The sequence below is a fragment of the Equus asinus genome, chromosome 1, assembly GCF_041296235.1.
Source record: "Equus asinus isolate D_3611 breed Donkey chromosome 1, EquAss-T2T_v2, whole genome shotgun sequence".
Classification (NCBI taxonomy): domain Eukaryota; kingdom Metazoa; phylum Chordata; class Mammalia; order Perissodactyla; family Equidae; genus Equus; species Equus asinus.
This window is the reverse complement of record NC_091790.1, coordinates 201,035,223-201,059,895: the sequence shown is the minus strand read 5'-3', so window position 1 is coordinate 201,059,895 and position 24,673 is coordinate 201,035,223. Positions and strand designations below refer to the sequence as shown.

The window sequence follows — 24,673 nt, the reverse complement described above, 5'->3', positions numbered from 1 at the left end:
CACATCACTTTACAGTAAAAGACCCAAAGACTTTAGCATCTCTGCAATAAAAACCAAAAGCAGATAAACTTAGATGTTTAGCAACATTTGTTCTATCCAATTGAAAAATTACCCAGATACTCAGATTTTTATCACTTAACTTAACTTGGCCAAACTCAAGATTGTTACCAAAAAGAATTTCAAAGGTGTTTTTTTTTTCCCAAGTATACAGACCATAAAACAATTATTGTACCCACTTTTATCTATTTAAACCGTTTGTTTCCAACACTTATGTTCAGATTACCTACAAAAACCTCATGAGACATTAGACAAAACTGGTCCTCATTTAAAGCTATTATTTTGCTGAGGAATTTCTAACAGACAACATGAACTTATTTGACTAGTAAACCCAGGTTGCATGCCTGCATCGTATGCAAATACCGACAACTCTGACAAGACTATTTTCAATCAAACCAACAAACTTAAACAAGCTTTCATTTACCAAAGATTAATTCACAAGACGTTAACTTTGAAAGACACTGGGTTCATTTCTACTACATTTAGAATTTATGTAAGCACTTACTTTAAGCCAAAACTCTTGATTTCTCAGAAACTGGGTTTTAACTCAAATTACATTCTAGGTTGATCTACCTGTCCAACTGCATCACAAAGGCACAGAGAAACCCAAGTTTTCGATTTACAGAAGGTCCAGGTTCTGGTCAGGTCCAGCCTGAACTTAACCTTGACTTGGTGACAACAGAAGAGATGATGAGCAAAACAGACAAAGAAAAGAAGAGATGAGATCAGACCTCGCCCTCATGGCCTCTTCCAGAGGGTTATCAAGGTAAGAGTCACACAACAGTTCCCATGCTGGGCTCACAACCCCAGCAGGACAGTTCAAGAATAAATCACAGGTCTCCTACCCTTATAACTGACTCAGTAGGTGACTAAAACACTCAATGAGTCAACTGTCAAGAGAGGGCACCCCACTTAGGGTTGCTGGGGTGATCAGGCCCAGAAACCCAAAGTTGGGGCTCCCAGGGGTGGAGCCTTTGACTCTAAAGATTTCTTTATTTCCCGGTTGCAAAGCTCAAAAGGAGAGGAAAATGGCCATTGTAACTTTAAGAGAGATGAAGACATTTGGGTTAGTTCTATTCAGAAAAACCTTTTGTAAGCGCTTACTTTAAGTCAATGGAATAGAGCTCTTTAGAAAAGAAGGAGATGAGCTCAGATTCCAAAGGCAGCTGCAGAGGAGATGGAAGGGATAAGCGGGCTGGGACGGTTTCTGACTTCTTATCCTTTTTTTTTTTTTTTAAATTAATGTTATGATAGATTACAACCTTGTGAGATTTCAGTTGTACATTACTGTTAGTCATGTTGTGGGTACACCTCTTCCCCCTTTGTGCCCTCCCCCCACCCCCCCTTTTCCCTGGTAACCACCGATCAGATCTCCTTGTCAATATGTTAACTTCCACCTATGAGTGGAGTCATATAGAGTTCGTCTTTCTCTGACTGGCTTATTTCGCTTAACATAATACCCTCGAGGTCCATCCATGTTGCTGTGAATGGGCCAATTTTGTCTTTTTTTATGGCTGAGTAGTATTCCATTGTGTATATATACCACATCTTCTTTATCCAATCATCAGTTTCTGGGCATGTAGGTTGGTTCCACGTCTTGGCTACTGTAAATAATGCTGCGATGAACATAGGGGTGCAAGGGACTCTTGGGATTTCTGATTTCAGGTTCTTAGGATAGATACTCAGTAATGGGATGGCTGGGTCATAGGGTATTTCTATTTTTAACTTTTTGAGAAATCTCCATACTGTTTTCCATAGTGGTTGTACCAGTTTGCATTCCCACCAACAGTGTATGAGGGTTCCTTTTTCTCCACAACCTCTCCAACATTTGTCGCTCTTGGTTTTGGGTGTTTTTGCCAATCTAACAGGTGTAAGGTGATATCTTAGTGTAGTTTTGATTTGCATTTCCCTGATGGTTAGCGATGATGAACATCTTTTCATGTGTCTATTGGCCATATTTATATCTTCTTTTGAGAAATGTCTGTTCATGTCCTCTGCCCATTTTTTGATCGGGTTGTTTGTTTTTTGTTGTTAAGCCATGTGAGTTCTTTGTATATTATGGAGATTAACCCTTTGTCAGATAAGTGGCTTGTAAATATTTTTTCCCAATTAGTGAGCTGTTTTTTTGTTTCAATCCTGTTTTCCCTTGCCTTGAAGAAGCTCTTTAGTCTGATGAAGTCCCATTTGTTTATTCTTTCTATTGTTTCCCTCAACTGAGGAGTTATAGTGTCTGAAAAGATTCTTTTGAAATTGATGTCAAAGAGTGTACTGCCTATATTCTCTTCCAGAAGACTTATTGTTTCTGGCCTAATCTTTACGTCTTTGATCCATTTTGAGTTTATTTTGGTGTGTGGTGAAAAAGAATGGTCAATTTTCAATCTTTTGCATGTGGCTGTCCAGTTTTCCCAGCACCATTTGTCGAAGAGACTTTCTTTTCTCCATTGTAGGCCCTCTGCTCCTTTGTCGAAGATTAGCTGTCCACAGATGTGTTATCCTTTTTTTTAATTCAGATACAGTCTTTGCCAATTTACGGTTAGTCTCCTGTAAAGAATTCAGTTTATCATTATTATCTTTTGAAGCCTCTAAATGCCAATCATAATAAGCTTCCCATTCTTTTGCTTTAGTTTTAGAGCCGGCTCTTTCTACTTGTGTGCGAAAATATAGTAGCTTTGAGAAATCGAACGTTCCCCACTTTGGCCACTTAAGTCATTCTTAGTTAATCCTTCCCATTCTGTTAGATACTTGCAAGCATTGTTTCCATACAGGAAACCAGCTGGAGTTCCATTGGGAGGTCGTCCATCCGGGAGCTGGCCGGCTTTAAAAAGCACGGTTTTCCCATTTTCTTTTTGCTTGTCTGTTTTTTTTTTTTTTAAATAAAGTCTGAACAACTTCTAAGGACAGTGTAGTGGGTCAGAAGTGTGCTGCTTGTGAGTGTTACTCCCTACAGAAAGGTCATAAACACTCTCTTACATGCCTCGGTTTTTCCCTCCGGCTGCCTAATACAGCCGTGGGAGCTCGGAGCTCCGGGTGACCAGCCCTTATGCGCGCGTCCCCGGACGAGCCTGTAATTAATTACAGCGAATGAGAGTGGAGCTCCCTATGGGACCGCTGCACGTCTCGAGGATTGATCCTCTGACACTCCCACTGAGGTCCTTAGTCACCTAAGGGCGCCTTTTGGTAAAGGCCGGGAGGAGCAAGTGTCCCTTTTCTTCTGAGCTGAACATGGTCAGTCTCTCATTTCTCTATCAGGCAGTTTGTTCAGACTCTATAAACACAATTCTTTCCAATTCAAAGCCAAATTAAAAGGACAACCAACCCAGCTCACTCCAAGCTCCTCTAAGCCCCTGAGGCTTAGGAATTCTCTCTAGGTTTTTCTCCACCTAAGAACTGTACCAGTACCCCTCAAAACCTCTAGTCTTAAGACTTTACCCAGCTCATATAAACTCTTGGACCGTCAACTTAAAGTAAGGCGGTCCAGGTTTCAGGAGAACTCACCAAGGTCACCTGAAGAATGCAGTGATCCCAGGGGCTCAATGGGCCCTTATTGGTACCGAATGCCGGTTCAGTGTAGATTCCAGGTGGCCTCCGGTGGGTTTCTCTGAAATCCTGCCGTGACTATGCCAAGAACTGTCGACGAAAATAATCCATAACCAATCTATAAATGAAAAATTGGGTGAGTTTATTCTGAGCTTAAATTTTAGGATTATAACCTGGGAGAGTCTTTCCACAAAGGAACAGAGCACTCCAAAGAAGTGGGGGCATAAGGGTGGTTATATACCCTCAAAGAGGGTGTTTCACATATGATTGAATTGTCCCTTCCACAACAGTCACAAGACTGCTCTGTCAGCACAGAGATTGATGGAAATAGCAGGTAGGTCTTCTGTCTCAGTGAACACAGCAGGGTGGGCAGTCTGTTGTCTCCAGCTGAGTGGTCACAGGTGAGCTGGGTGGTCAAAGGTGAGTGCAGCAATCAGTTCCTAGCCTAAGGAAAAATGCTTATCCCTAAGGAAATGCTAATGTGGGGGGAAGTTGCACCTTTATCTCAAGGGCCTTTGTTCTGGCCACAGGAAATGTCTAAGCAGATATGCAATGCGTGCTCAATAGCCACAGTCAGGTCCTTTTGAAAAAAAAAAGTCAGGCCGAATTAGGTTTATACCAAATGGCTTCCTCATATACTCCAATATATCCTATTGCTTGCCATTTTTATTTGTCAAGTGTAAATGATCTAAACACAAAATAAAAGACAGATATTATCAGAATAGTTGACCAAGTTTGCTGGCAACCCTCTTGTAAAAGTGGGAGTTCCCAGGTTTGGGGTCCTCACTTGTGTGACGTGAAACCATCGTGTGTGCAGCATCCACGTGGGCCACCCCATATCACTCTCATGGAACTTGTGGGCAGCGGACTGATGTGAATATAAAGCTCAGCTGCCTGTGATCCACGAGTCTTGTGTCTTTTCCCAACATCTATGAAATTATGGCAGGCTAAGATGGGCACAATTTCAGACCCTCCACAGTTCTTTACTATGAGGTTTATGGCAGGAACGCAATGCTGGTTCAATATTCAGAAATGAATGCATCTAATCAACCATATTAATTGCTTAAGGGAAAAAACTACACAATATCAATCGATGCAGAAAAAGCATTTTCCAAAACAAAACATCCACTCACAATAGAAACTCTCAGCAAAGTAGGAATAGAAGGAAACTTTCTCAACCTGGGATAAGAGGATCTACAAAAACCTACAGTAAATAACAGCTTGGCCTGTGTCTCGGGTAGACCAGAAGCGCCTTGACCGATGAGGGGCAGGACTTGGTGGATGATAACTGTTTTTGACAACGAGACAATCAAGTCTCACCTCCCTAGCTATTCCTGGGATCGCCTCACAGATGAAGCTAGTCGTTGACTGGGGTCACCGCTGGGGAGGAACCAAACCCCACACTCCCTCTCTCCTTCTCCATCTCAGTGAGGGCCGAGTTTCCTGTCCATCCACTTCCAGCTGACTCTCCGTTTCCCCTCTCCGTCTCCCTCCCTTGGAGAAAGGAGAGCGCGAGGATCCTCCCGCACCGGCCGCGGGGGCTCGGGCCCTCCCCGCCCCACAGCGCAGGCGGCTCCCGGGGGCGGTGCCCGCTCCTCCCGGCCGCAGGGGGCGCTGTGGGGGCGGAGCGGCCCCGGGCCCGGGCGGGCGGCGAGACCTAGCATGCGCCGCGCCTGGACAGGGCCTGTGGGCGGGGCGGGAGGCCGGGGCGGGGCGGGACGCCGTGCGGCGGGGGCGGGGCCGGAGGTAGCTGGGTGGTCAGTGCGCGGCGTCTCTTTTTCCTGAGTCGGGACGCGGCGGGACCACGAGGCGCCATGGGCGACCTGGCTCTGGTAAGAGGCGCTGTAGAGGCTGCGGGCCCTGCCGAGACTCATCCCTGTCGTGGTCTGGAGTTGCGTGCCGGTGCAGGGAGTGAGGCGGTGAGAGCCCGGGGGGACTGTCCGTGGCCGGGACTGAGTCCGAGCCCAGGCCCGGGCCGGGGCGGCGCGGTTTTGGTGCTCGAGTTGCTCTGCAGCCGGCCTGGGAGAAAGGTGCCGCGTGGCGAACTGCGCGCTCTCGGCCGCTGTCCCCGCGCCGTGTCGGCCCTCGGAACGTCGTGGTTTCTCCGGGGCCGCGCGCTGGGCTTGGCTGTGCTGTGGATGCAGCCCCAGAGACGCTCTTTATGAGCAGATGAGAAAAAGTTAGGGGAAGGCAGGCAACAAACGAGAGGAACTGGAGACGGCACCCTCTGGGAAAGGACAGAAAATTTGAAACGAGTTGGGTGTTTATTCTAAGTCACATTTACCGCGAATACTCTAGTGTTGTTATGGAAAATTCGAATACTGGTTTTAGAGTTTGAAAGTCGTAGCCTGAGCTTAACCCAGGAAACTCTGCACATTCAGTTAAGTATACCTTGCCTAAATATGCAAGTTTTCCTTGTACCCCCACTGAGATTTCATATCTAACCATCTTACTAATGTAATGCATTTTCTTCCTTCTGCTTCTGACCCGCCGCCCCCAACATCCCTTGGCAGGTACCAGTTTTGTTCAGATTTCTGCAAGCGGTGTCTTTTCAGCCAGATTTCATTTTTTTGCTCTTTTTATAAGTGCTCAGAAACCTCCTGGAATATCCACCTCTATTCTGTAAAAGTTGATGGTTTCTGGTAGTTCTTTGGCTGTAAGCTTGAGTCCAGAGAAAAAGCTTAAGTGATGACAGCTTCTTGGCTATTGTCTTATTTGGGATAGGCAAAGAGAAATCAGCATTTTCTGGTTGATTTTCCTTTTCTCCGGAGCGGTTCAGTGCTAATTGTCAGCATGCTCATACAAGAGTCTTGTAGGCGGAAATCACATGAGTGAGGTGCAAGAAAATGGCTGAGGAATTTCTTTGAAAGTCCACCTTCTAAAAACAACACTATGTTTGTTTTTTTCCGCTTTTTCTCCCCAAATCCCCCCAGTATGTAGTTGTATATTTTAATTGTGGGCCCTTCTAGTTGTGGCATGTGGGATGCTGCCTCAGCATGGCCTGATGAGCAGTGCTATGTCTGCGCCCAGAATCTGAACCCGAGAAACCCTGGGCCACTGAAGCGGAGCGCCAGAACTTAACCACTTGGACATGGGGCCTGCCCCAGCAACACCAAGTTTAAACGTGTTTGTTATAACATCTGATACTTCAGCTTGGGGGCCTGTAATAGCTTTGATGATGGGATTTTCTCTCTGCACCTTTTCTCTCCAAAATCCTGTCAAGTGGCCCTGGTTGTCAGGTCTCCCATATCCTTTATTGGGAGAATTTACTTTGTAGTATTTGTGACCAACATCTTTCATACACTTGGGAAGAGCCCTAGCTGTCTTGCAAGATGTCCAGCATTTTCATGGTAGACCCCCATGTACCTTTGTAGCACAGAATCTGACAGGAGTGAAATGGAGTTTTCTTTTTTTTTTTTAAAGATTTTATTTTTCCTTTTTCTCCCCAAAGTCCCCCAGTACATAGTTGTATATTTTCAGTTGTGGGTCCTTCTAGTTGTGGCATGTGGGATGCCACCTCAGCATGGCTTGATGAGCGGTGCCATGACTGCGCCCAGGATCCGAACCGGCGAAACCCTGGGCCACCTAAGCAGACCACGTGAACTTAACCACTCAGCCACGGGGCCGGTGCTGAAATAGAGTTATCAAAAGTTAAATTATATATGTTGTCTTCATTCCCTGTTGTCACAGTGGATCTGTCCTTGGAACCTCCAGGAAGAGAATCCTAGTTAGTCCATACCAGAGAGTATAGATTAATAGTCTATGAGCCAATCATGGCTTGCCGACATGGCTCTTTTTTTTTTTTTAACATCTCTTATAAAATTGTGAATTTTAGTTGCCAAGATATAAAAATCAGGAGAGTTCATATAATATGTGAACATTTCCAGTTTTTCTTTAAAAACTGTCACATCCAAATGTAAAACGTTAAGCTATACAACCTATAGAAGACGATATATGAGAAAATCTTTGGGATCTAGGGTTTGGTGAAAAGTTCTTAGATGTGGCACCAAAAGCACACTCTATAAAAGAAAAAATTGATAAATTGGATGTCATCAAAATTAAAAACTTGCTCTGTGAAGATGGTGAAAAGACAAGCTACCAACTAGGGGAAAATATTTGCAAACCACATACCTGACAAAGGACCTATATCTAGAATATATAAAGAACTCTCAAGACTCAACAGTAAAAAAAAATCCAATTAGAAAATAGGCAAAAGACATAAAGAGACATTTTACCAAAGAGGATATATGGATGGGAGATAAGCACATGAAAAGATGCTCAACATTATTATTCATTAGGGATATGAAAACTAAAACCACAATGAGATAATTGTACATCTATTAGAACAGTTAAAATAAAAAAAGTGACATTACCAAATGCTAGTTATGCTACGAAACTGGATCTCTCATACATTGCTTGGTAGGAATGTAAAAGAGTTCAGCTGCTCTGGAAAATAGTTTCTTAAAAAATTAAATATATACTTCCTATATATTGGGAAGTTGTACCAGCAGCAGTTGTAGTCCTGGGCATTTATCGTAGGAAAATTAAAATGTGGGTCCACCCAAAAACCTGTACATGATTGTTCATAGCAGCTTTTTTTCTAATAGCCAAAAACTAGAAACAGCCAAAATAGGTGAATGGTTAACCAACCAAACTGGTACATCCATGCCATTAAGTAGCACTCAGCAATAAATAGAAATGAAATCTTGATAAACACAACTTCAGTGGATCTCAAGAGGATTATGCTGACTGAAAAAAGTCAATCTCAAAGGTGATATACTGTATGACTTCATTTTTATAACATTCTTGAAATGACAAAGTTATAGAGATGAATAATAGATTAGTGGGTATGATTATAAAGGGGTAGTGTAAGGGAGATCTCTGGTGATGGAATAGTTTTGTTTCTTGGTTGGTGGTGGTTACATGAATCAGCACATGTGATGAAATCATATAGAATTATACACACTAGACCAATGTCAATTTCATCGTTTTGATCTTTTACTATAATAATGTGTGATGGGACCACTGGGGTAAACTGGGCGAAGGGTATCGGGAACCTATCTGTGCTATCTTTGCAACTTCCTATGAATCTATAATTATTTCAGAATAAAAAGTTTTTTAAAAAATGGGCATATCCAGCAAGAGTGGCCCAGTCTTTCTTACCAATAATTGTTGCTGCTAAGTAAAGGATGCCCCCTTTAGATGGTGCATCTGCTCAAAGGCCTGCTATTCATTTGTTCACTTTACTTGGTTCCAGTAGACATCTGTGACAGCTTTATTATGTTGTTCATGGCCCCATCCAGAGATAACTACTTGAATATCATTTCTTCCTGTCTCTTAAAGACATTGAAAAACGAAGTAGCCTTAAAGTGAAAACGTATGTATGTACTGTTTGTGATTCCAGGTAACCGTGATATTTGACGATGTGGCCTTATATTTTTCGGAAGAAGAGTGGGAGATCCTGGAGAAGTGGCAGAAGGAAATGTATCAGCAAGTGATGAAGACCAATTATGAGACCTTGAATTCCCTAGGTAAGTAGGGCTTCTAAGGAATCACTTTTTAGGAACCAACCTCATGCTAATAGGCTCTCCTCCCCTTTATCGGCTATTGGCTGGTTGAATGTGATACCATGCCCAGCTTACATTCAGAAAGAGAGAGACCAGCCAAGAGGCTTGGCATTGCTGGTAAGACTGGCAGCTGAACCAGGTGGGTAATAAAGACAGGGAGAGGTAGGTGGTCTCCAGATATGTTTGGAGGTAGCGTCACAGATTTTCCTGGTGGATTGGACATGGAGTCTAAGGGTGAAAGAAGAATCAACTCGTAGATTTTTGGCTTGAGTATCTTAATGGCAGCGGCTTTATTAACTGACATGAAGAAGGCTTGGGAGAGAGCAGGTTTTGGCCACATTGAGTTTGAGATGCTTATTAGACATTTGTATGCAATATAAAGTAGATAATTGGGTATGCAAGACTGGAATTCCAGTGAAGATCAGGACAGGATTCACAAATTTGGGAGTCAATATATAGACAGTATTGAAACCACAGGGCTAGTTGAGATCACCCAGGGAGAATATGTAGACAGGACAGAGGCCCAGGACACCTCAGCATTTAGAGGTGAAGCTAAGGACACTAAGGCCATTAGGGCAGGAGAAACTAGAGCACTGTCCTGCTCCAGTGTTGTGTTTTGCGTTATCACAATTAGCGTCCTTGGGCTTAGAAAATCCTGTCTGATTTTTTTCAAATTTTAAAAACTAAACAGTATTATTTGCAAATGATTTTCTTTACAGCACCAGATCCTAGCTTCAGAGATTAGCATTTAGCAGGTCTAAGCTCAGACCCAGGAATCTACATTTTAATAAGCACTTCAGGTGCTGATAATGCTGGTGGTACACACTTCACTTTGAGAAACACTGATGCGAGGGCTGAGCTGTGGGTGACACCACTGTAGTGTATCTGCTACATCTTCTGAAATCCCTCCACTGCGTTATAACAACCCATCTTCCCTCAGGCTTATGTTCTTAGGCACATCTCTCTCTACCTCTTTATCACTGTCATTTAACAACCTCCCAGTTCCTTCACTGTGTTGATCAAGAATGTCAGCACTTCAGTAGTTAGTTTCCTTGGATGTATGGAGTCTAATCAGAAAAGTTTAATGATCAGGGTTCCCTCCTTGACCCCCCGTGATTTTACTTTTTATTCTGCTCACATTATTCTCATAATGATCAGTTTTGAATACTTTCTGCCTGGATCTGTCAGCCTTTTAAAAATCCTCATCATCCTTAACTTCTCTGTTTCCTTTAAATTTGTGAAGTATTGCAGAGAACATTTAAGTTAAACAGTCTGATTAGTCTGTATTTTATTGTCATTCATGTAATTTCAAGGTTTCCTTTCTTTTAAATTTTTTTTTATTAAGGTCACATTGGTTTATAACATCATGTAAATTTCAAGTGTACATCATTATATTTCAGATTCTGTATAGACTGCATCGTGTTCACCACCAGAAGTCTAGTTGCTATCCATCACTATACAAATGTCCCCTTCACCCCTTTTGCCCTTCCCCACCCCATTCCCCTCTGGGAACCATCAGTCTGGTCTCTATGTCTATCTATTAGTTTATCTTCCACATATTAGTGAAATCATATGGTATTTGACTTTCTCTGTTTGACTTACTTGGCTTAGTATAATATCCTCAAGGTCCATCAATGTTGTTGCAAATGGCAAGATTCGTCCTTTTATATGGCTGAATAGTATTCCATTGTGTATGTATACCACATCTTCTTTATCCATTCATCCATCAGTGGACACTTAGGTTGCTTGCAAGTCATGGCTATTGTGAATAATGCCTCAATAAACATACGGGTGCATATATCTTTTCGAATTAGTATTTCCATGTTCTTTGGATAAATATCCAGAAGTGGAATAGCTGGATCATGTGGTATTTCTATTTTTAATTTTTTGAGGTATCTCCTTACTGTTTTACATAGTAGCTGCACCAATTTACATTCCCACCAGCAGTGTACAAGGGTGCCCTTTTCTCCATATCCTCTCCAACGCTTATTTCTTGTCTTTTTAATAACAGCCATTCTGATGGGTGTGAGGTGATATCTTACTGTAGTTTTGATTTGCATTTAAAGGTTTCCTTTTTTTTTTAACCTGATTTTGATGTCATGTCTCCAGGAATCAGTCAGCTGTGAAAATTGTTTTTAGCCAAGTACTCAGGAACTCCATACTGAGTCTTTGTGGACTCTCTTTGCAGGCTGGGTTTTTTCCAAGCCAGATCTGATCACCTGGATGGAGCAAGGGAGAATGCTATTCACCAGAGACCAGGGACACTTAGAGAAATCAAGAATAACACTTAGCCCTTCTGCTGATGAGCAGTTGGACTTGAAGAATACTGGAAAGTTGCCACGTGTTGGTGAGTACGCCGGGTTTAGGATCATGACTCTTTTCATTTTCCTAGCTTTGTTTCCTGACTCTTTCTAGATAGTTAGCAGGATGTAATGAATGAAAAACATTGTTTTGATGGAGAATGTTATGTTTTTTTACTCAAGTGGGTAGCAAATATAAGAATCTATTATTTTTATAAAGAGGAAAGTTGTGTATATGTCAATAAAAAAAAGTACAACCCAGAAGAAGATGAGAATCTCCTGTAAGAGAGCAAGTAAAGGATCCACTTGTCAAGTCCTGAGGAGAAACCACTTTCCCCGTGAAATCATCATGTCTGTTTGAGTACAATATAGAGGAATGGAAAACCTTCGATGTTGTACAATATTTTTTTATTGTGCAGATTTTTAGATCTTGGGATTTTTTTTTTATTCCTTTTGAAGGAATACTTTTTAAATTCGTTGTATCCTAAGGAAAATATTTGAAACATCTTAACATTTTAAATATTTGAGGGAATATGTCATTTTTTAGAGTATGTTAATGCTTTACTAAATGGAGATCTCCTAAGTCCCTGTGAGTCAAATGACTCCCCTGAAGAAGAGGGGATTTGAAACCAGGGCATGTGTGGGTAGCTCCCTCAAGAGGATAAAAGAATTCCCAAGGGCTTTATTTCATTGCCACTTTCTATTCATTCATTCATCTAACCAGGATTGAGTCCCTACCATGTTCATAGCACTGTGGGCTATGTTAGGTATTACTTAGACTGGAGGGATATATATATATATATATATATATATATATATATATGTATACATATAAACAGTCATTCCACTCGAGGAGTTTATTGTCTCACTGACCTACTGACATGGCAGTTAAGTTAGTCCGTTATATTGAACTACTGGATTAGTCAACTATAAAATAAGATGGCATACAATTGAATAAAATAATAAGTGGCACTGGTAGTAAGTGCTGTAGGGGTTTAGAGAAGAAAGAGCAGAGGAGAGAGCAACATCCCAGCAGGACTTCTAAAGGAACTAGGATTTAAATAGCGAAGAATGGGCAGATTGGGTTAGGCAAAGATTCACTAGGGGTTTTACGTGAGCTGAAGCTCAGAGCTGGGCACAAGTCTGTCATATGTAGAAAGTGGAAGACACTGCATGTAGCTGAATGTGGTTCTTGGGACACAGTGGGAGATGGGGGGGTCATTAATTAGTATCAGATTATCTGAGGCCAGGGATGCCAAGGTGAAAGTTTGAGTTCATCCTATAGAAAGGGAGGAGCTGGAAAGGTTTTTGAGTACCAAAGAATGAACAACTTTGATGGCTATCCCTAAAAACAGATGTTCCCTTTGTACCAGGGGGTATGCACCCAATAATCACACCTGCTCCTCTGCTTGAGGTAAATAGTAAGTGATGAGAAATAGGAATTAAGGAGCCAGGTAAGTGTGCTCTTGTCATGATCCAGGCAAAAGCTGTGGAATGCTAACTCACTAAATGATGTCATCCAGTTGGAAGCATAACCTGTGTTGTTGTTAAGATGACCACACAGCTTCTCCAAGGGCACTTCCATCCTTCCTCATAGGTGAGGTTTCTCTTGTGTTGAGAGATTAAAATAAAGAGAGCCCTGTGACTCAGTTCAATTGGATGTGGGGGAGAAAGCTGTTCTGAAATACGGTGCTCAGGTGAGCATCTGAAATTGTCCTCTCCAGATGTACTGGGTGAGAATACGGGGCTGGCTCAGCTCCCTGTTTCCTGTCATCATGGCTTTTACTTTGGGAACAGCAGTGACTGATTATATCAATATCTTTCTTATAGTTTGGAGTTCTTTAGAAAAGGGAATTATTTATACAGTGCTCTTTGTGAATTCAGTAAATTGACATTTTGACATTCCTGAGAAAGATACTTCCTATTAGCATTTCTTCCAGAAAACTTTTCCTGAAATCTATGGTAGAAGGGGGTAAGAATATGACCCAAAGCCTTCCTACTTAAATATTGTGCTATTTATTTCACAGATTTAAGGAAATATAATGGAACAGTCAAATTCTCAGAGTAACTCTTATTTTCGTCCAAGTTCTGCTCACCCTCTTACGGTCATCCATAGGTTCGCAAGATGTATTTGCCTGCCATTTTTTTCATGCTAAGCCATTTCCTCACACATGAAAGGACTTGCATATCAAAGTTAAACTTAAATATAATTTACCTGTGGCAGGCAGATTCACAGAGTCATCAAGATCATTCTTAGTGACATGAAGGTGGTCCTTGAACCCCACCATGGTGCAGACACATCACTGATGAAGTTGGGCCCTCTTTTTTTCTCTCCAGGTGACCAAGGAACTCTGAAGGCAGAAGAGGAGGAATGCCATTTAAATGGTCTCCAAAAGCAGGGGTCATGTGCTACCTTATCAGGGGAGGAAAGAAAGATTTTATCAAATCAAAGACTCGCCTTGCAACATCCAAGTCTCCCAGAAACAGAGATTGTAAATAAAAACCTCGACGTCACAGCATCTAATCAGGATAAGAATGATCCGTGGTATAAGCCGATGGGTACCCCAGGTCACCTGGAACTTCCACCAGGGCCAAGACTTTACTCCTGCTTTGTCTGTAGGAAGGTCTTCCATGTAAAGAGAGACTTGGTAAAGCACAAAAGGAACCACTCCAACAGCCAGCCCTGTAAATATCCAAAGTACAAAAACCAATCCCGAGGGCACTCTGGACTCAGGTGGACCCGGACAATCCTGTGTAAGAGGAAGCGTTTCCAGTGCACTAAGTGTGAGAAGAGCTACTCTTTCAAGTGCAGCCTACTCATCCACCAGGTTGTTCACACGGGGCAGAGGCCCTTCCAGTGCTCTGAATGTGACAAGACCTTCCAGTATAAAGCCACTTTGAAGAAGCATCTCTGTTTGCACAAAGGGGAGAGGCCGTTTTCCTGCAAGGAGTGTGGCAGGGGTTTCATCCAGCAGTACAAGCTGACCGAGCACCTCAGGGTGCACACTGGGGAGAAGCCTTTCCAGTGTCCAGAGTGCGACAGAAGCTTCCGCCTGCAGAGAAGTCTGAAGGCCCATCTTTGTCAGCACAGTGGGAAGAAGCCCTTCCATTGTCCAGAGTGTGGCAGGAGCTTTTCCCGGAAGACCGCCCTGCAGGTCCACCAGAGAATACACAGTGGAGAGAAGCCATTTTCTTGTGATGAATGTGGCAGGAAATTTACCCGCAAGACTAAGCTCACTGAGCATATCAGAGTTCACACGGGAGAGAAGCCCTTCCAGTGTCCTGAGTGTGATAAAAATTTCCGCCTAAAGAAAAGCCTAAAAGCCCATCTGTTTCAGCACAGCGGGAAGAAGCCCTTCCAGTGTCCAGAGTGTGACAAGAGCTTCTCTTGGAAGAACGCCATGAAGGCCCACCAGCGTTTACATAACGAGGAGAAGCCGTTCGCCTGTGCGGAGTGCGGCAAGAGGTTTACCCAGCCCTCTAAGCTCGCTCGCCATGGCAGAGTCCACAGCAGGCAAAAGGAATTCTCCTGTGGCCAGTGCGAAAAGACCTTTCCTCGGCAGTCGAGGCTCACGGAGCATCTCAGGGTCCACACCAAAGAAAGGCCGTTCTCCTGTGCGGAGTGCGGCCGGAGCTTCAGCCGACACTCGCACCTCACTGAGCACATGAGACTTCACGGTGAGGAGGAGCCTTTCCAGTGTCCTGAGTGTGACAAGAGCTTCTTCTGGAAGGCCTCCATGAAGTTGCATCAGCGGACACACAGGGGCGAGAAGCCCTTCGAGTGTAGTGAGTGCAGTAAGACCTACACTCATCAGTCTCAGCTCACTGAACACAAGAGGATCCACAGTGGAGAGAAACCCTTCCAGTGCCCCGAGTGCAGTAAGAGTTTCCGTCTCAAAGGAAACCTGAAAAGCCACCTGCTCCAGCACAGCGGCAAAAAGCCATTCTCTTGTGTTTGGTGTGGCAAAAGTTTCACTCAGCAGTACAGGCTCACAGAACACATTCGAGTTCACAGTGGTGAGAAGCCCTTCCAATGTCCGGAGTGTGACAAGAGCTACTGCATAAGGGGGAGTTTGAAGGCCCACTTGCATACGCACAGTGGAGACAAGCCCTTCAGGTGTCCTGAGTGTGGCAAAGGCTTCCTCCAGAAGAGAAGCTTGAAGACCCACCTGCACCATCACCGAGAGGAGAGGCCTTTCTCCTGCGATGAGTGTGGAAGGAGCTTTACATACCTGGGGGCACTCAACACCCACATTGCAGTACATGCCAGGGAAAAGTCCTTCAGTCTCTAGGTGAAGCCACACACAAAGTAAGCAGTGACAGCTTTTAGGTGGAGCCAGCAGCCCTGTCGGCTCTGGCTGAGGCAGGATAAAGAACTTCACAGAACACTGGCTTCAGACACTGGCCACATGCATAGCAGGCAGGGTGTGATGGCTCCTTAACAAAGGTTCCAAACAATCCAGGCATAAGATAGTCAAAGGGGCATCTCCCCTCTGTAGTCCTCATGGGCAAGGCCGGTCAATCGTGGAAGAACATTGTTTTGTTCTGTGATTTCATCAGTTTTTGACTGTCATCCAAGAGTGGGATAATCCCTTCATTAAATTCTGAAACCACAGGCTGATTGAAGAAATGTTTCTCCCCAAAACACCTCAGTCTGCTTTCCATTACCAGGCCTCCTTATTTGAATTTGTATTTTCTCTCAAATGGTGAGAGGGCATCTCTGTTTGGAGGACTTTCTCCATATTGCAAAAAATTAATGTCGTCTGCCATCTTATTTGGTAAAATGGTGGCCCATATTAGTGTTATTTCCTTCTGGGTTAATTTCAGTCACCAAAAAATTCAGGATTGTGAGTAGCAAGCAATGTTATTTATCTGAGTTCTCTGCTTTTTCAACAGTGTGTCAATTTTCAAATATAGTTGCCTTAACATTAGCGTCTCTGAGGTAAATACCAAAGGAAAAACTACTGTCCTTGACATCACTCCATTTTTTGCTCTATGGCCTAATCTTTCATTATAAGGTAATTTTCCAGCCCATTATAGCAAACCTTCATCTGTCTCTTGGACTGTAATCTCTAACATTATTCCTACAAAAACCTAAAGGTTTCCTTCCTTACTGAATCTTTGGAGGCTATGTAAATTTTTTGTCTTTGTAGCACAACATGTGATCCCAGATTACCTGAATCAGAATCAGCTAGGATGAAGGGCGCTCCATCAATCACAGTGTCTATACAAAAAGGAGAGGTGCCACCTCTGGTTGGTACAGTCCTGTGGGTGTAGGCCTCTTGCTGAGTTGATGGTGCCCTTGTGCAAAGAAAAGGACACTTTCCTGTGGCCTGTGCCAGGCACGTTGGGCTGGATATCAGTGTTGGCTGGCCTCTTACCAGTGTACCTCAGGACAACTCTGTGCCTTTGCCTGGGATTCATCTTAAAAATGCAGACCCTTGGGACCCTCCCCAGATGTACTGAGAGACAATCTTCCTTGGTGATCTCGTGCCAACTGAAGTTTCAGAACAGGGTCTAGTGAGTGGAGAGACGAGGAAGGAAAACCATGTTTGAAAGGCATTCTAGCCATCGTGCTGTGAGATTCAGGTTAGAACTCTTCCTTCAGCCTTTTCCTCCTCCCTGTTGTAAGAAAGCTGCTTGTGATAAACTTTCTTACATTATGGGTGTATTAGTCTGCCCGGGCTGCCATAACAAAATGCCACAGACCAGATGGCTTAAACCACAGAAATTTATTTTCTTACAGTTCTAGGGGCTGGAAGTCCAAGATCAAGGTGGCAGCAGGTTGGTGTCTGGTGAGGGCTCTTCCTGGCTTGCAGGTGTCATTTTCTCTGTCCTCACATGGCCTTTTCTCTGTGCGCAGGGTGGGGATCTCTGGTGTTTCTTCCTCTTAGAAGGACATCCGTCCTATTGGATTAGGACCTCAACCCTCATGACCTCATTTAACTTTAATTAATATTGGAGAACCCAGTTGTGTGCATTAGACCTGAGCAAAGTGAAGGAGGAGGCAGAGAGACTAGGAGTGCTGTGCTAATGGAGCCTCCCCTAAATGGAAAGAAGTATCAAGAATGGGGAAGCAGCATGCTCCTGCCCTGAAACCAACAGCAAGCTGTATCTATCTGTCCGTCTGTCTGTTTTGCTCTCCTGAGCCACAGCTTGTGAGGCAATTTCTTCTCTTATCTCTTACAGGTTAATGACGTTCAAATGTATAAATCCATATCAGTATTTCCAACTTCCTCCTGAGTACTGCTGACTTCCACAGGCATCTCCAACACAAAATGCCCAAAATAAGACCCCTCAACCACACGGACCCCCACTCTACATGTCTTTTCTTTACATTCTCCTCTATTGCCCACCTTTAAAGTTGCAAACAATCTCCAAAGCTGGAACTCTGATAATGGTCCTAGATTTTTCTACACCCAATCTATCTCCTAAATTTCTCTCAAATAAAAGCCCTTCTCTATCTCTGCTGCCACCAGCTTGATTTAAGCCAACTTTTTAATTTTTTTAGTGTTTTTCTTAACAGATTTCCCTGCTTTTTCCTGCAATGCATTCATCATCTTTGTGACAGATTGGTTTTTCTAAAGTGCAACTCTAATGCTGTTCTCAAAAATATTTTTTAGAAGTTCCCAATTTCATAAATACAAACTCCTTAACGTGATGTAAAAGAACCTCTGAGTGGCCCAGACCTGCCTTTCCAGCTTAATCTTGTTACGTGTTCACAATATGCACTTCACTCATATCAAACGACTTTTATGTTTTCCAGATGCATCATATCCTCCTGTCTGCTGCCCCTCTGTCTGAAATGCCTTTCTCCCCTCATCTTCCTAACTCCTTCACATTCCATGACGCAGGCTCGACACCGGGAACGTTCAGGTGTGTGCTCATCTGTCATAGCATCCTCTAAAACCCTCTCTCTGATAGCACTCTTCACATTCAACTGTAACCTGCCTGCCTCCCCTACCTGCCCCTTGGAGATTTGATCTTGTTTTTGCATTTTCTCCCTCCAAACCAGACCATTCTCTGGTTTAATACCTGGATCTGTGATATACCCATAACATTGTGAGGAGGGAAGCACTGAATCACTGACAATAGGACTTGATTATGGACTTGAGGGTCCCAGGGAACCAGGGAGAGGCAAGTGCAAAACAGCTAGACAGGACCAGCTGCATGTGTGCACATTCTCACACGTACATGGAGGCCCTACTCCCCGATTCTGTAAACCATAATTTCAAAACCCATGAAGAGACCTAAGTCTAAGCAGGCCAACAAAACAAAATCAGAAGATGATTTCACTCCAGATAAAGTTAAAATAATAGATCAAAAATGTCTTAAAATCAGTATTTTTGATTCACCAAAATATAAATGAATTATAACATTTTAAAACATTAGGAAATAATAACAAGCGGAAGTGGTATACAAACAGGTGGATATGAAGAAGAACCTTGGAAATGAGAAAGTTACTGAACTAAAATCCTTAATAGATGGAATAAGCTTTAGGAATTTACCCAGAATGAAGTGGAGAGATAAATATAAATGCCAAAAGTATGAAAGCAGTGAAGATACATAGAGAATTGACTGAGAGCTTTCAATATATAACAATTCCAGAATAGAGAGAAAGAAAGGGAATGGCTGAGTAACAACCCTTGAAAAGGGCTGAGAGGGGCTGGCCCTGTGGCCAAGTGGTTAAGTTCACGCACTCCGCTTCGGGCCCAGGGTTTTGCTGGTTCGGATCCTGGGTGCCCACATGGCACCGCTCATCAAGCCATGCTGAGGCAGCGTCCCACATGCCACAACTAGAAGGACCAACAACTAAAATATACACCTATGTACTGGGGGCATTTGGGGAGAAAAAGCAGAAGATTGGCAACAGTTGTTAGCTCAGGTGCCAATCTTTAAAAAAAGAGAAAAAGAAAAGAAAAAGAAAATGGCTGAGAGGTTCCCAAAGTTCTCAGATGAAAAGTGCACTTCCTTACTGAGCAGGATGGTAAAAATTACACCTAGCAATGACAGTGAAACTAGCATCAAGAATAAGGAGAAAAACTCAAAGGAGGGCATGAAGAATTTTGAGGGATGATGAGTATGTTTATTATCTTGATTTTGAGGATGGTTTCATGAATGTACACTGTCAGGGAAGTGGGAAAATTCCCCTCTCCCTTCTGAAGGTTCTTATGGCTGGTCAAATAATTAAAAAGGCAGGTTAGCAGGAGAAAATCAAAGTTTAATAGCATGTATACATGGGAGAAACTCAGGAGAAACTGAGTAACTCAGCCAACTGGCCGAGGCTGCCTGTTTACGGATCTTTAGCCACAGACAAGGAGGACATTTGGGGTAGTGATTTCGGGCTTCAAAGGGGAGGAAGGCAACCCACATGGAAATGGAAAGGCAAATGTTTGGTAAATAGAACTTTGATAAGAGTGGGCTTAGCAAGGATCCTCCCAGTCTACTGATACCCAGAGTTATCTATGGTGACGGCCTGTCCTGGGGACAGCCCTTTATTTTAAATTTGTTTTAGGCAGTTGGGGGGAAAGGTCGAATGTTCTTCTTCCTCAGTCTGAGCTTTTATTGTCTTCAGCTTGAAATAATCCACATACCAGAGTAGCGCATCTTGGGGCGGCTTGCTCTGAACCCCATCAACACAAATGTCAAAACATCAAATTATAAATTTTAAATGTATACAGTTTATGGTATGTCAATTATACCTCAATAAAGCTGTTAAAAAATCAAGAGCAATCACTACTATAATGTTAATATAACATAATATATACTATAGTGTTAATATAACAGTTTCTAAAACAGCTGAAGAAAAAAGAAGGAATATAGAAAACTTCCGGTCCCACTGAAGGCAGGAAAAGAAGAAAAAGAATCATTTCCAGGGTGGTAAAAACAACAAAGTAAAACAATGAATTAAGTACACTTATCAAAAGACAGTTTCAGATATTTTAAAAATTCATACTATATGCAGTTTATAAGAGACGGCTACTAACAATAAAGAATGAAAATAAAATGATGGAAAGAGATTGATCAAATGAAGGCTAATGAGACAAACTTTACATGAGAACAAGTAAGAATTTATGGCAAAATCCATAAAAATGATCCACTAAGAAAATTTCAGAATCATGAACATGTAAACACTTAAAAATATGTACTTCTAATATGAAAAGCAAAAGTTAAAATGACCAAAATGAATATAGTTTTAGTTGGATAGTCAACATACCTCTTTCATAAGTGTATGCATCAAGCAGACAATAATAAGCATTAATAATCTTCTGAGATAAACAGCAAAAAACTTGCAAGTTTTACCCAATAGAAAGCCCAGTATAGGAAATAACACTGGTTTTAAACACATACAGAGCACTTAAAAAAATTACGTGATAGGTCACAATGAAGTCTCAACAAATTTTTAATCCATTTCATCATGATCAAATTCCTCCTACCATCATGTGTTAACTTAGAAATAAACAAGAAAATAAAACTTTAAACTACAAACGAAACTTCCTAAGCTTGGAAACTTTAAAAATATACTCCTAAGGAACTCATAGGTTAAAGAGGAAATCACAATGCAATTTTGGGGCTGAACAACACTGAAAGTTCTATTTATCAAATTTGTGAGATGACGTTAGAATGACAGTGGTAAATCATATCTATGCGTATACACATATATATTTAAAAATATATAGTGAAAAAATTAGTTTCATAGTCAACTCAAAAAGCTAGGACAAAGGAGTTTTTCATTGAACTCATCCTCTAGACAGAGCTCGCTAACCCCTTCTCTCACGCTTCCATAGCACTTTGTACTTTCCTCTGTAATAGCAGTTACTGAATATTATTTTGACATTTTTTTTACAAGCCTGTGTCCCTCCCCACGAGACAGCAAATACTGAGTGGAGACTTGATTAATTTATTTAAATTTATCTTTCACTATTCAAAAGGTGGAAAGAACGCTCACTGGTGTGCCCTCAGCTCAGCTTGAGTAACAAGGCATCAGCCATGCTGATGGAGCCCTTGTCTATCTGGCCCTGGTTTCAATCATGCCTCCCCTACCCCAGTTCCCAGTGATAACCACTAGCGCCAATTGGGTGTTGATTCTCGTACATGTCATCATACTTTTCCTACATACGTGTTAGTCCTAAATAATATGCAGTGCTATTTTATATGTTCTAAAGTTTCTGTAAATGGTACCATACTGTATACAATCTGCAACATGCTTTTTCACTCAACAGAATGTTAATGCTAGTCATTCATGCTCATTTTAGCTATAATTCATTAGTTTTTGCTGCTAGTTTTCAATGTATGGAGGAAAAACCCGCAGACATTTAAATTACTTTCCTATTTTTACTGTTAAAACAATGCTGCTACATTCTTGAATGTCTGTGTAAATATGCAAAAATAGCTCCAAGGTAAGAATTGCTGGATAAGGTATGCATGTCTTCCTAAGCAGATATTGCATTATCCTGACCAGCAATGAGATGGAACATTTTTGTATTTATCGCCTATTCATTTTTTCCCCCTTTCTGTGAATTCACTGTTCATAATTTGCACATTTTTGTCTTACGCAGTCTTTGCTTTTTACAAGTCGTTTATATTCTCTGGATGCAATTCCTTGTTATAAATATATTTTCCCAATCTGTGACCTACCTTTGGCTATTCTATCATGTTTTTTGATGGAAAATGTGTATTTGATGGGAAAAAAAAGTTTTAAATCTTAATCTAATTTAATTTATTGGTCTGTCCTTTGCACTTTGTACTTTTCGTATCTTAAGACTATGTGTGTTAAAGTGTTGGGGATGTGGCAGAATTCACCCCCACTCCTCGCTTTTCCCTAAGGTTCGTATGGCTGGTCAAATATTTAAAGAGGCAGGTTAGCAGGAGAAAATCAAACAAATAAACCCAGAAGAAACTGAGTAACTCAGCCAACTGGCTGAGGTTGCCTGTTTAAATGGCTTCAGCTACAGACAAAGATGACATTGGGGGTAGTGTTTTGGGATTTCAGGGGAGAAGACAATTTACATAGAGTTGGAATGCAAATGTTTGTTAAACAGGTTTTGCTGGGCCAAAAAAATGGGTTTGTTGGTGTCCTTTTGTCACGCCTATTTTACATCATACTATAGCTATCATATGGTAAGAGCTCCTTCCTGGAACAGGCCTTCTGTGTTAAATTCTTTTCAGGAGTTTGGTTGGGGGGGGGTGGGTGGGTGGGTGCTGGATGTCAGATTCTGTTCCTGAGTCTTCTGAGCCTTTACTGTCTTCAGCTCAAAATAATCCGCATACCAGAGTGGCCCATCTTGGGGCGGCCTGCCCTGAACCTCATCAGTTAACCGTAGGGTAGGAGGACATTTCGTCTACCCACTCTAGGTCCTTCTCACTGGACAATGGAGCAAATTCACACGAGGCAGAATAACAGGAGAAAATCAAACAAAGTTTTCTAACATGTATACATGGGAGACACTCAGGCAAACTGAGCAAGTCGCCAAAATGGTGGAAGCTCTCACCTTAAATACCATCTTCAGCTAAGGACAAAGGAGGATGTTGTGGTTGGGGAGAGTCAGTTATGGGAGATGACCAGAAAAGCACAGTAAACAAGAGTAAGGTTATTATGCAGATTTAAGTCCTTGCCTCCTGTATTGATAAGAGTTTCTAGAGATAAAGTCATCCCCCCTTCTTCCCCGTACAGAGGAGACACCTTTGCAGATGGAGATTTCCTTTACAAATGTAAGTATCTCTTACAAAGGGTAACTTCTGCTTTTCAGAGTTTCTCTCATGTCTGCAGTTTTTAAAAGAACCAGCCCAAAATAGTCCTCATGCCAAAGAGACATATCTTGGGGTAGCCAATTCCAATCCCCCACATATTCAAGCAGCATTATTTATGGCCACAATCTTTTTCTAACTGCCCTTAAATATTCACACCACCCTCCTGTTGTTGTGGGCTGAACTGTGTTCTCCCAAAATACATATGTTGAAGTCCTAACCCCCAGTACCTCAGAATGTGACTGTATTTGGAGACGGGGCCTTTACAGAGATAACTAAGGTAAAATGAGGTCATATGAGTGGCCCTAATCCAATATGACTGGTGTCCTTATAAGAAGAGATTAGGACACAGAACACCCAGACCGAGGGATGACCATGGGAGGACACAGGAAGAAGCTGACCATCTGCAAGCCAAGGAGAGTCCTCAGAGGAAACCAAGCCTGCTGACACCTTGATCTCAGGCTTCTGGCCTCTAGAACTGTGACACCATTAATTTGTCACTTAACCTGCCCAGTTTGTGGTACTTTGTTATGGCAGCTCTAGCTGCTTAATACAGTACCTTGAATTACAACCATTTAAGTGTATAATTATGAGATTATGAGAAACATGGAAAACTTTGATGTGGTAAGTGAAAAACAAAAGAAAAAACAAAATGATATGTCTCAGAACCATATAAAAAGTACATGTCTGTGGACAGAGACTGGAAGTTCATATGAAAAAACAGCATTTACATTAGAGTACCAGAATTATGGACAACTTTTACTTCTTTTAAAATTTGCTCTATTGTTAATATATGTTGTATATATTGTTTACATAGGGTTTTTTCCCAAGAAAACCTTTAAGGTAGGGATAGCAATTACATACATCTAAGCAGTTCAACCACAATAGCTGCCTAAGCATGAAAGGCAGAGTAAATCTAAGATCCATTTCATATTTAGGTTATAAAACCATTTTTTGGATTTTATAGACTATGAGTCGCGTTCCTAATTTGAGTCCATGGGGACTCAAATGAGATGCCTGTCTCTGCATGACTTCCTGAGGATGAACACGCAGTGGCCTGCCATTGGCGGGACAGTCCTGCACTGTCAGAGGAGTGGCCTGTACGTTCTGAATCCCCCCAGTTGCCCACAGGGGGGATCTGCTCGTTAATGGCACTTGATCTTCTCACCTCCCTCGCTTGATTCCTGGGATCGCCTCACAGATGAAGCTAGTCGTTGACTGGGGTCAGCGCTGGGGAGGAACCAAACCCCACACTCCCCCTCTCCGTCTCCATCTCAGTGAGGGGCGAGTTTCCTGTCCATCCACTTCCAGCTGACTCTCCGTTTCCCCTCTCCGTCTCCCTCCCTTGGAGACCCCAGGAGAGCGCGAGGATCCTCCCGCACCGGCCGCGGGGGCTCGGGCCCTCCCAGCCCCACAGCGCAGGCGGCTCCCGGGGGCGGCGCCCGCTCCTCCCGGCCGCAGGGG

At 42.5% G+C, this 24,673-nt stretch overlaps 1 protein-coding gene and 1 long non-coding RNA gene across 3 annotated transcripts; one reads left to right on the top strand and one right to left on the bottom strand.

Moving 5' to 3' along the window:
* Nucleotides 1-1,293: 1,293 nt before the first annotated feature.
* LOC123283048 (uncharacterized) lies at nucleotides 1,294-24,666 on the bottom strand. Its single transcript, XR_011505119.1, has 4 exons — nucleotides 24,378-24,666; nucleotides 13,677-13,812; nucleotides 3,553-3,712; nucleotides 1,294-2,598 (listed from the first exon to the last, which is right to left on the bottom strand). It is a non-coding gene; the product is annotated as an uncharacterized lncRNA (long non-coding RNA).
* Nucleotides 5,309-20,387, top strand: ZNF425 (zinc finger protein 425). Of its 2 annotated transcripts, none has more exons than XM_014858570.3 (4): nucleotides 5,309-5,426; nucleotides 8,999-9,125; nucleotides 11,350-11,508; nucleotides 13,799-20,387. In XM_014858570.3, the coding sequence occupies exons 1-4, from the start codon at nucleotides 5,409-5,411 to the stop codon at nucleotides 15,751-15,753; spliced, it is 2,259 nt and encodes a 752-aa protein (XP_014714056.3). In that variant the 5' UTR covers nucleotides 5,309-5,408; the 3' UTR covers nucleotides 15,754-20,387. The 2 variants fall into 2 exon arrangements, with proteins under 2 accessions (XP_014714056.3, XP_070371448.1); XM_070515347.1 differs by having other exon boundaries at nucleotides 5,360-5,513.
* Nucleotides 24,667-24,673: the final 7 nt, after the last annotated feature.

Bases quoted from the DNA above. Each gene is read 5' to 3' on its own strand.
- ZNF425 (XM_070515347.1), top strand. From the start codon at position 5,409: ATGGGCGACCTGGCTCTGGTAAGAGGCGCTGTAGAGGCTGCGGGCCCT. The intron at 5,514-8,998 runs GTGAGAGCCCGG...TTGTGATTCCAG, and splicing joins CCGGTGCAGGGAGTGAGGCG to GTAACCGTGATATTTGACGA. The intron at 11,509-13,798 runs GTGAGTACGCCG...TTTTCTCTCCAG, and splicing joins TGGAAAGTTGCCACGTGTTG to GTGACCAAGGAACTCTGAAG.